Source organism: Lithobates pipiens, unplaced genomic scaffold (genome assembly GCF_037356315.1).
Source record: "Lithobates pipiens isolate NorthernLeopardFrog02 unplaced genomic scaffold, aLitPip1_a1.2 Scaffold_22, whole genome shotgun sequence".
Classification (NCBI taxonomy): Eukaryota; Metazoa; Chordata; class Amphibia; order Anura; family Ranidae; genus Lithobates; species Lithobates pipiens.
The window spans coordinates 117868129-117878784 of NW_027507784.1; the positions used below are offsets into that span (position 1 = coordinate 117868129).

The following is a 10656-nucleotide window of genomic DNA, read 5'->3' on the forward strand; positions in this document are numbered from 1 at the left end:
CAAATCCTATGTGAATATATTTCTTAAAAGTAACTTTGTCACTGGAAAACAATTATAATAAAAGCACTCTGCATCAACAGGCCCTTAATACTTCCCTCTTTGGCAGATGTCAGTTCTGAACTTCACTCTATTAACCACTTGCTGACTGCTGCACGCCGATATACGTCGGGTGTAACATCGCACAACCGCGCAATTGTCAGTTAAATCGACGCAGTGCCGAATCACAAAAAGTGCTCTGGTCAGGAAGGGGGAAAAATCTTCTGGGTTGAAGCGGTTAAAAAGCAACAGATTCTGGGATGAATCTTCTGCATCGACACTTCAGAATGTCAGGTGCCTGGTTCCTCATATTGTGCAGTGATTGTTTCCACCACCTTGTGTGTCACTAATTGTGTCTTTTAGGGACACACAGGACAGGTAAAGCCACAGTGTACCATTGGATATGCAGGCTGTCCCAGAAGTGCTAGAGGCTGTAAGTTATCAACAAAGCAAAGTCGCCACTTAAGTAGGAGAATTAAAAAATAAGAGATTTCTATTCCAAAGGGCTTTTGGTAGACACTTTTTTTTATTTTTTTATTTTTTTTATTTTTTTTCAAGCAACATTCATTTTAAATACATATTTGGATATTATATAAGTTTACATAATGTTTTTTTGTTAAAGAGATGGCTTTTGAATGCTAAACTTAGCAAGATTTTACTTCTGTTTATTTTGCAACAGGATGAATTGTGATGTGTACCAGCAAATCATCAGTGATGACTTTTTTTTACAAATTGTTCAGCTGCTCTTAAAGACTCTGAAAAGAAACACAACGCACAGCGGATGAGAAACAATGGACTGCATATCAAAAGTATTCACCCATGGGCTTTGAAGACTATTTTTCCTTTTCTCCGTGTTTTAAAGTGTGTTTTGTTTACTACTGGAATTTTTATCTAAATCCCAGATTTTACACTGGTTCAGTTATTTTAAAATATTCCATTAACGTAAAAGCTGTCTTTATTATAGAAAAGTGCTAATACTAGAACAGCCTGGAATAGAATTGAACATTATCTGAAACAATTCATTTTGACTGTGTGCATCTGCACGCATTTTGCTACAATCCACTACAGTGAAGAAAGCAAAATTACTTACTACAATAAAAACCTATTTTTATATGTTATCAGTGTTTTTATACCGTGTACATTGTGTTACTGCAAATGCAGAAAACAGCACTTCATAAAACCACAATACACAGGCTCTTGTAACAGACTGAATCACGGCAGCTGCCAATGGGATTCCAAATGGCATAATGACATTACTTGAACCATCCGTACGCATTTTGCCATCAGAATTCCTCATGGGCTTACGGGTAGTGTACGTTTAAATATGTACGTTAATACATTTTTTTATTTTTTTTTATTTTTTTTGCGCATTGGTTTTTGTGCATGTGCCTTTCCTGGCCTGCCAACATGTATGCCTGGTTGGTGCCAAAGTAGAGACGTGGCCCGCCAGAATTTAGATATCTGGCAAGGGGAGTCACCGGGGAACAGGTGCAGAGTCATTTCCCCCGGAAATTGCGCGGGGGGGGGAGCGGTCCTGGTGCCTATGGTCCAGTGCAGCGGCGCTGATGGACTCCAGAACTGGCGTTCTAAGCTGCTAACAAGCAGCACCACAATGGACTCTGGCAGCATCAAGTGGGACAGCAAAGCCCAGGTAAAGGGGTTATGGGGGTCTACCCTGTATACTGTGGCCTCTTTCAATTTTTTATTTTTTTCCCCTGGTGGCTGGGGCCTGTCTGGGCACAGGGAGTTGACTGTTGTATTACCTTTGAGCCTGTTAGGAGGCAGGTTTGTCTCATTGGAATGCTCTGGTGTGTTTTTGTTGGTGTTTTTGGGCAGGCTAAGAGCTCTGATCCAACAATCAGAAAGAGATGTCCCCGATTTATTAATACATTCAATATTGTCTCTTTCACTGCCTACACACGTATTCGATTGTAGTTGTAAGGTCAGTATTGGGACCTTTACTTTTTAATATATTTTATAAATGGCAGAGTCTCAGTCTTTGCAGATGGCACCAAGCTATGCAGTGGAATAGTCCTTATAGGATGTCTGCATACATCTTACACACTAAGGGTTTTGCAACTGGGGGAATCAATGGTGGAGAAGGATCTGGGTATTCTGGCAGATCATAGGAGCTTAGTGATTGCATGCAATGCCAAGCTGTGTTTTCCAAAGCAAACAAAATCCTTTCCTGTATTGCGAGGCATGGACTGCAGAGAGAGAGAGACCATTTTGCCCCTGTACAAAGCATTAGTAAGACCATCTGGAATACACAGTTCAGTGTTGGGCAGGAGACCTAATCAAAAGGTTCCATAGTGTAGTAATTTTATTGGTGACGAGTCCCTGCTCTCACGTACTTTTCACTGTGATTCCTGAAGATGCCAATCACAGTGAAACGTACATTGGAGTGGGGATTCATCTCTTCCGGATTCCATGTGACAGGATATCTGGGCTGGTGGTGAGAGAGGCGTGGTCTGCACACCAGTCCCCGGAGGAGTAATAGATATCCGCACAAGCTGTACACATCAGTGCCGGTTACAGGCACTATTTCATGTGAGTGCATATACCTTATTTTATCATTTTAACACCAATTAACAACATTACTACACTATGGAACCTTTTGATTATGTCTCCTGTGGAGTCCCTTCCCCTACCCATATCTTATTTTAATGGAGGAAACAAGTGGTCCGGTAGCAGCAGAGGAATCTCATCTTTGGGTATCATAAGCGCAAGTTGACCTTCCTATAACAAGGGGACAAAAGCCTCTGGTGAGTTTACATCTACTATTTAAACACTAGCGGTGAAGATGAAAGGACTTCTCCATATTGAAGTACTATAATGGTGTAGGGAATGGTCACACTGGACTGGAATATGATTGTTGATAGATTCATTCTACACCGACCATTTATTTTATGGATTTATGCTCATTTACTATGGTGGATTGCAACTATGTTGAAAATGTGGCATATACTTCCTCAAGGGCTGGTTCTCAGTAGATTGTTTTAAGAAAAGGCCTGAACTCTTTCCTAGATAAACATAATATTGCTGAATGCTAATACTTATAGGTAAAGTTGATCCAGGAAATATCCAATTTAAATCGTGGGGGATCCGTTTTTTTTTTTTTTTTTTTTTTTTTTTACCTCACCTGAGCAAACTGGATCTTTTTCATTTTTTGAGTTGCTTTTTTGCTTTTCTTTGGATCAGCTATGGGTATAGGACTATTTGTGGGTTTTTTTTGTTTTTTTCCCCTGTTGGTTGAACTGGATGGACTTGTGTCTTTTTTTTTTTTTTTTTTCCAACCAGATGAACTATACAAGTATAAATACCACTGCAGTTCCTCTCTTCAGTTTTAGCGTTAGTTTCATGGTATAGACCAGGGGTGCTCAACCTGTGGCTCTCCAGCTGTTGCAGAACTACAAGTCCCATCATGCTTCTGCTTTCGGGAGTCATGCTTGTGTAACTGTCAGCCTTGCAATGCCTCATGGGACTTGTAGTTCTGCAACAGCTGGAGAGCCACAGGTTGAGCACCCCTGGTATAGACACTGTCAAACCAGTACTATGCCAGAGGTTTTAACACAGGACAGCTGGGGTTCAGGAAGACCTTACAAAGATGCTACATGCTTTTCCTCCTTTAGCACCTGAAACAAGCATGCAGATCAGGTCTGACGAAAGTCCTGATAACTCCTGATCTAGATTGTTCAAGGTCAGTGACTTAACGTATTGACGCAAGAGGGGTCTGTATGATAGCCAGGCAAGATGTATATTTCAGAAGGGCAACAGTGATGCATCCATGTTTTTTTTCTTTTTTTTTTTTTTCTTGTGACAAGTTTTCTTGCTACAATAAGTCACTCTGGGTTCTGCAGTGTATTAAAACGCCATATGCCCGTATCCCCAATTCAATCTTCTGAAAACCAGAAAAATAGAGAATCTGCGCTTTGGTGCCAACTTCACCACTTTAATAATCCACCACTGTACTACAGCTCTATTTGCCTGTTAAATGATTCTTACGTGGGTTTGAAATGTGGATGGAATGAAACAGATGCATCTTTCAATCTTCTAAAATCACTTGCTCTAGGTGGCAGTCCAATGTTAGTTGCCTAAGCTTGAACAGGGGGTGTTGCCATCGGGGCAGTGGGCATCATTCATCAATGTGTCTGGGGGAAATTTTGTCTTATTGTGTGCTGCCCATGGCAACTGGTCAGCATTTCTTTTTTCCCTTTTGTTCACTGTAAAAATAAAGGATAGAATTTGATTCCTCTGGGCTCTACAGACTGAGGCCATTCATTCCTCAGGCACATTGATAAATGGGATCCAGTATTTTGTTATCGAGACCCCATTATAAAAATACACCATTCAGAATCTAGCTGGGGATCGTTATCTATCAGTTGGTAGATTAATTTGAATAGATCTGTCACAAATGTTTTATGTTCAGTTTGTTGTATTATTTCAATATGACTGTTTTAATGTAGGCATACTAATTAATTACATTTCCAAGCATGAATAAAGGATAACTTCACTATTGAGGTTTTACTATGAGTAACCCCACCCCCTACGAGTGCAACCTACCTGGTAAAATGATTATCTCCATACTTGCTCCTATGATCTTTGCTATGTGGTCTTGCTTTGTACTGCACAGCTTGTGTAAGGAAAACTTCCCAGCCAGACCCTTTCATGTGTATCATGGCTCTTCTCATTTTTATAGATGAGCCTTACTCTGGACAGCTGGAGACGTGCAGTTTTTCCATACAGTGGGGACGGAAAATATTCAGACCCCCTTAAATTTTTCACTTTGTTTTATATTGCAGCCATTTGCTAAAATCCTTAACATTCTTTTTATTTTCCCTCAATGTACACACAGCACCCCATATTGACAGATAGAACAACACAATTGTTGAAATTTTTGTAGATTTATAAAAAAAAAAACTGAAATATCACATTGTCCTAAGTATTCAGACCTTTTGCTCAGTATTTAGTAGAAGCACCCATTTGATCTAATACAGCCATGAGTCTTTTTGGGAAAGATGCAACAAGTTTTTCACACCTGGATTTGGGGATCCTCTGCCATTCCTGCTTGCAGATCCTCTCCAGTTCTGTCAGGTTGGATGGTAAACGTTGGTGAACAGCCATTTTTAGGTCTCTCCAGAGATGCTCAATTGGGTTTAAATCAGGGCTCTGGCTGGGCCATTCAAGAATAGTCAGAGTTGTTGTGAAGCCACTCATTCATTATTTTAGCTGTGTGCTTAGGGTCATTGTCTTGTTGGAAGGTAAACCTTTGGCCCAGTCTGAGGTCCTGAGCACTCTGGAGAAGGTTTTGTCCAGGATATCCCTGTACTTGACCGCATTCATCTTTCCCTCGATTGCAACCAGTCGTCCTGTCCCTGCAACTGAAAAACACCCCCACAGCATGATGCTGCCACCACCATGTTTCACTCTTGAGACTGTATTGGACAGGTGATGAGCAGTGCCTGGCTTTCTCCACACATACCGCTTAGAATTCAGGCCAAAAAGTTCTATCTTGGTCTCATCAGACCAGAGAATCTTATTTCCTGTCGCATCATGGCAGCATACACTCTGGGTTGTGACTCCGCCCCCCACAACCTGATAGGACCACATAGCTATAAGATGAAGATACGCCCCCCGCCCCGGTATTCTCTTATTTTTCCTCACCTGTTGGGACCGCACGGATCATCACCCTCTTACCGCTTTGCCCCAGCCAGGTTCTAGCCTCTCCTGGGTGGAAGTCCTTACCGGTACAGCCTCTAAAGGAAGCTAAATGGAAGGAACCCCACTCTGGTGATCTCAGTGGTATGAATACTTTTTCTCTGCAAACAGAGCATTGCCTCTATAGCCATTGGAAGTAAGCCTTAAACAGGCTGAAGGCATATAATAAAAAGATCGGTCTTTAAGCCTTAAACAGGCTTAGTACCTGCGGTGGTCTCCGGTTTCCTCTTTCTCCCTGGTGTCACTCTGTCTACAGCTTGACAGCTTACTCTCTACCTTCAGTATCTCTTGTCACCTTAGGTTGTCTGGTGCCTTTCCCCCAGTGTTGCCTCTCTGCCATATTTTACTTCCTTTTGCTGAGCTCTGTGTCCCACAGCAGCTTCAGCACTCTTCCTGGTCACTCTGCCGCTTTGCACATGCTTACTGTGCACTTTGGGCAGCCTGTGTATGTCTATCTATGTCTTTTCCCTTTTCCAAGATGGTGCCGGCGGCCGCACGGTGCTACTGAGCATGTGCGGGCGGGACATGACCCCGGCTCCAATTTTAAAAGGGGAAGATGCCTTTTTTTAACGCAGATGCCTTTTTTTGCCTGTTTTTTGTGCTCAGCTGAATTTCATGACTGCTGCATTTCTGTTTTTTTCTGCACCAGTGTTGCCTCTCTGTTTAGTAAGTATCTCCCCTGTATTTTTCTTCTCTCTATTCCCCTCTTGTTTCTGTTATGGCTTTATCTTCCTTACCCTTTTTGTGTTACCTGTGTCTTCAGGCTTCCTCTGTTCCCTATCCATGGAGACCACTGCTCCAGCAGATCACCTCCAGCATAATAGGTAAGAGGGGAGGAGTTTGGTAAGTAGAGAAGATCGAAAAAGAGAGCAGGACGCACTAGTGCTACCTAAATGGTTAGCCCCATCAGGTCCACAAGATCATCTCACAGAGATTCCTCGCATAGAAGAAGCCGCTCTGGCCATAGGCGGAGCCAATCGGGTGGAGGAAGTCGCTCAGGGAAAGGGAGTCGCAGAAGGAGTCGCTCCAGGTCTCGTTCAAGGCGCAGCCATTCCCTCCGAAGAAGATCCCCTGACCGGAGGCACCATTCACCAGCACGCCACTCCCATCCTTCTGAAAATACCTGCTGGGTATGCGGGGCCATAGCCCTTCCAGATATGTTGGCATGCCGCAGGTGCTTTGAAGAAGCCACCAGAGAGAAAGGGCAAGAACACAGAGACCTCACAGAGTCTTCTGTCCCACGTGGCGCTCCCGACACGGAGTTATCTCCATGGGGTGCTTTGCCGGCTCCCCAAATACTTCCAGAGAGCATGATTCTCCTTCAGATGAGGAAGAACTAGAGGCTTCAGCGGGCTTTGACTTCTCCCTAATAGAGCCTTTTGTGAGGTCAGTGAAGGGGGCCATTAGCTGGGAGGAACCCCAGGAGGCCCAACCCAAAAGGAGAAAATATTTCCCGAACCTGAAGAGAGAACCCAAAGCCTTCCCCTTCATTGATGAGTTGGAGGAACTTATCAGAGACGAGTGGCAGAGACCCCAGAAGAAAGCAAGTCTCAACAATCGGCTTGCCAAACTATATCCTCTAAAGGAGGCTAAAATTAAATCTCTCGTGTCCCCGCCAGTGTTGGATGCATCCCTCATGCGCCTGGCCAGACACGTTACGCTCCCTATCGAGGACGCCGTGTCATTCGAGGACGTCCTGGATAGGAAGATCAATACTGATCTCAAAAGAGCTTACCTAGCATCAGGAGGCGTATGCAGGCCAGCAGTGGTTCTTGCAGCTGTGGGTAAGGCTATTGCCAGTTGGTCAGCAAGCACAGAATAGCTTGTATCCAAGGCGCTGATCAGGACCAGATAGTTAGGGCCCTGCAAACAATCCATGTTAATTCCAGGTTATGAGGCAACCAAACACGAAAAATGTCAAGGGGGGTGAATACTTGCAAGGCACTGTACATACTGTATATTTAAATAAACATCATTTAATGTACATGATCCACATACTATATGGATGGAATTGCTTAATATTATTATTATATTATTTATAACTTGTCTGTTGAGGGACACGAGAGGTCATTAAATGTTGGGTTGTACTGTCACCTGCAAAACAAAACCAAAGAAATTCCCAGCTCAACTTGCCAACCATCTAGGTAAGCATTCAATTTGTCCTGCCTAATAGTATGCATTAAAAACAGGGTTTTTTATTTGCACACATTTGCAAATACATGTGTAAGCTACAGAGCCCCGTCAAGGCACCCCATTATCTGTAGTCCCAACTCAAAATTTTGAGATCCTCCACAGTGGAAGCACATGCATTATAATGGATAGGCAAAGGGCAGGTGAGCCTGGAGTGTACCCACCCAGCATATAGCTCTATGGCAGCAGAGGTGTCCAGTGCACCCCCATCTGCAATTCTAGTATTTACAAGTCTGCTTGCAGCACACCTACCAACAATGTCAATGTCTGCAGTCTGAAATTTATGTTGTCCTCTATGCTTAGAGTCTGCTCTATTCTCAATTTCTTTGGCTCTGCCAGGTGTAGTTGGACCTGACTTCCCTCGTGGTTGAGGTTTTTACCAGGGTCATGCAAGATCAATTTATTCGCAGACTCTGATGGTGCTCCTGCAGCCTTAGTGGCTTCTGAGCTATCTGCCGCAGTGACTCTGTAATGCTATGTACATGCGATCGGACATTCCGACAACAAAACCGTGGATATTTTTTCCCTACGGATGTTGGCTCAAACTTGTCTTGCATACACACAGTCACACAAATGTTGTCAGAAATTCTGAACATCAAGAACGTGGTGACGTACAACATATGTGTGTGGAAATTGTGTACACACGCTCGGAATTTCCGACAAGTCTTGTCGGAATATTTGAGAACCTGCTCTCAGTTGTTGTCAGAAATTCTGTCAGCAAATGTCCGATGGATCATACACACAAACGGAATTTTCGACAACAAGCTCACATTGAACATTTGTTGTCGGAAAATCCTATCATGTGTACGACCAATAATAGTAGCTACAGTCCTTGATTAAGAAAAAAAGATACCTCCCTTGTGACAGACTGGAACACAACACAAATCTAAAGTCCACAATGAAAAGCTCTCTATATGCAGATGGCTGGCAACAAATAAGATGGAGGGGTCTACCATATGACAGAAGCATTGCTACATGAAGTAAAAATCATCAGCACTGACACAGAATCTGAAGCATCATGGTTAAGGAAGAAAGTGCCCCGCAGCAATGTCAGAAATACAAATACCTTCATTAAAAGATGGTATGCGCTTACATATCTGTGCTGCAAGTAATGCTCAGAAAACAAACCAGTTATCATCCTGCTCCAGAGCCTGTCTCAGCGCTAAGGATTCTTTCTCCGTGTAGCGTTGCTCCTGTGATATGGTGGACTCCATCTTATTTGTTGCCAGTCATCTGTATGTGGAGACCTTATTGTGGACTTATTTAGATCTGTGATTCTCTACAGCTGTGTTCTAGCCTGTCACAAGGATGGTATCTGCACTTTCGGTTCCTCGGGTAGTTCCCCTGACTTTTTTAGAACATCATTTGCCATCACCATTCCTTATTGTTTCTACTTTAGTGTTGTGCCAAGGTTTGCTCAGTTTATTTATATGCTCCAGTCCTTGACTGATCAACTGACCCCTAAAGAGTCTGAGTCTACTGCTATTACTCCCAAGCTAAAGGAGAATGTTAAAGCTCCTATTGATGCAGTGAACACCACTCTGAAACTAGATGATAATTGTTCTCACTATTTCCCAGTGGTGGGAGGATTATTAACCTTTGATTCTTGCATGTCTGGGTGCATGAGAGTATCCACAGACTACAAACTGAAGTTTTGTCCCCTGCTCCTCCATTGGTTTCTTACCTTCAACCTTCCTTTGTCACAAACCCAAGCCCTCTCAGGTCTTTGGATCAAAGTGTTACAGACCCACTTCCTGTACAGGGGATTTTAATCCAAAGGGGACAGTCACTCCCATACTGAATCTCAATGCTCTGGATGTCTTTATAAAGGCCCGTACACACGATCAGACTTTTTGACAACAAACATGCAAATTAGCTGTTTTAAGGCAACATCCGACCTTTTCATCTGACTTTTGTTGGCTGTGCGAATGGACAAACTATTTGAAAACATAAGTCCGATGGAGCAAAGTTCAATCGTGTGTACACAAAACCATCAGACTTTTGTACAAAGTACAAACACACATGCTCAGAACCAATGCAAAAAAGATTAGACAACAATACGGAAGTTGACCAAAGGGTGGCGCTGGAGTAATTGAGCGTCCTCTTTTGTAGTGTCGTCAGTACGTTGAAACATCACTACATTTGTGTTTGTTGCCTAAAAAGTCAGATCGTGGGTGTGCGATACAAATTTACAGCCAACGCGCTTTGTACAAAAGTCCACGGGAAAGTTTGTACAAAGTCCGATCGTGTGTATGAGGCTTTAGAGTCCAAATAAAATCTGTATGGAATCAGCCAAATCTGTCTTTGCATCTCTTCGCCACTGAGACTTTCTGGCCTCTATGAACGTCAAAGATGCAAACCAGAGTCTTTTTTTTTTTTCCAGCACATCTCTTGAACACTTTTCTATGGGGTCCCTCTACGGGGTACCTGCTAGTGACTTTACACTTCAGCTAGTGCACTTCAGCCTCTCATCTGAACCTGGGGTATTTACCAAGGTGCTAGCCCTGTTGCATTCTCATAACGTCATTGTATGTTTAGACTGTCCTGTTCAGGTAACAGTGAAGGTTCTATTAGCACAACGTTGACCATCCAGACATTACATTGATTCAGGTGTATCTTGCACCTTCGTAAATCAACACTGGAACTCACTGGTCATTTGAAGTATCTGTTTTTACTCCTGGACACAGCTGAGGGTGTTCCTTTCACAGGAGA

At 43.0% G+C, this 10656-nt stretch overlaps 1 protein-coding gene across 1 annotated transcript in view; it reads left to right on the plus strand.

Moving 5' to 3' along the window:
• Positions 1-1154, plus strand: part of DNAJC10 (DnaJ heat shock protein family (Hsp40) member C10) — an 89219-nt gene extending 88065 nt beyond the window's left edge. The window contains exon 23 of the mRNA XM_077448130.1: positions 716-1154. Within this exon, the coding sequence (XP_077304256.1) occupies positions 716-727 (12 nt within the window). The 3' untranslated portion in view covers positions 728-1154. The remainder of the gene's footprint in view (positions 1-715) is intronic.
• Positions 1155-10656: the final 9502 nt, after the last annotated feature.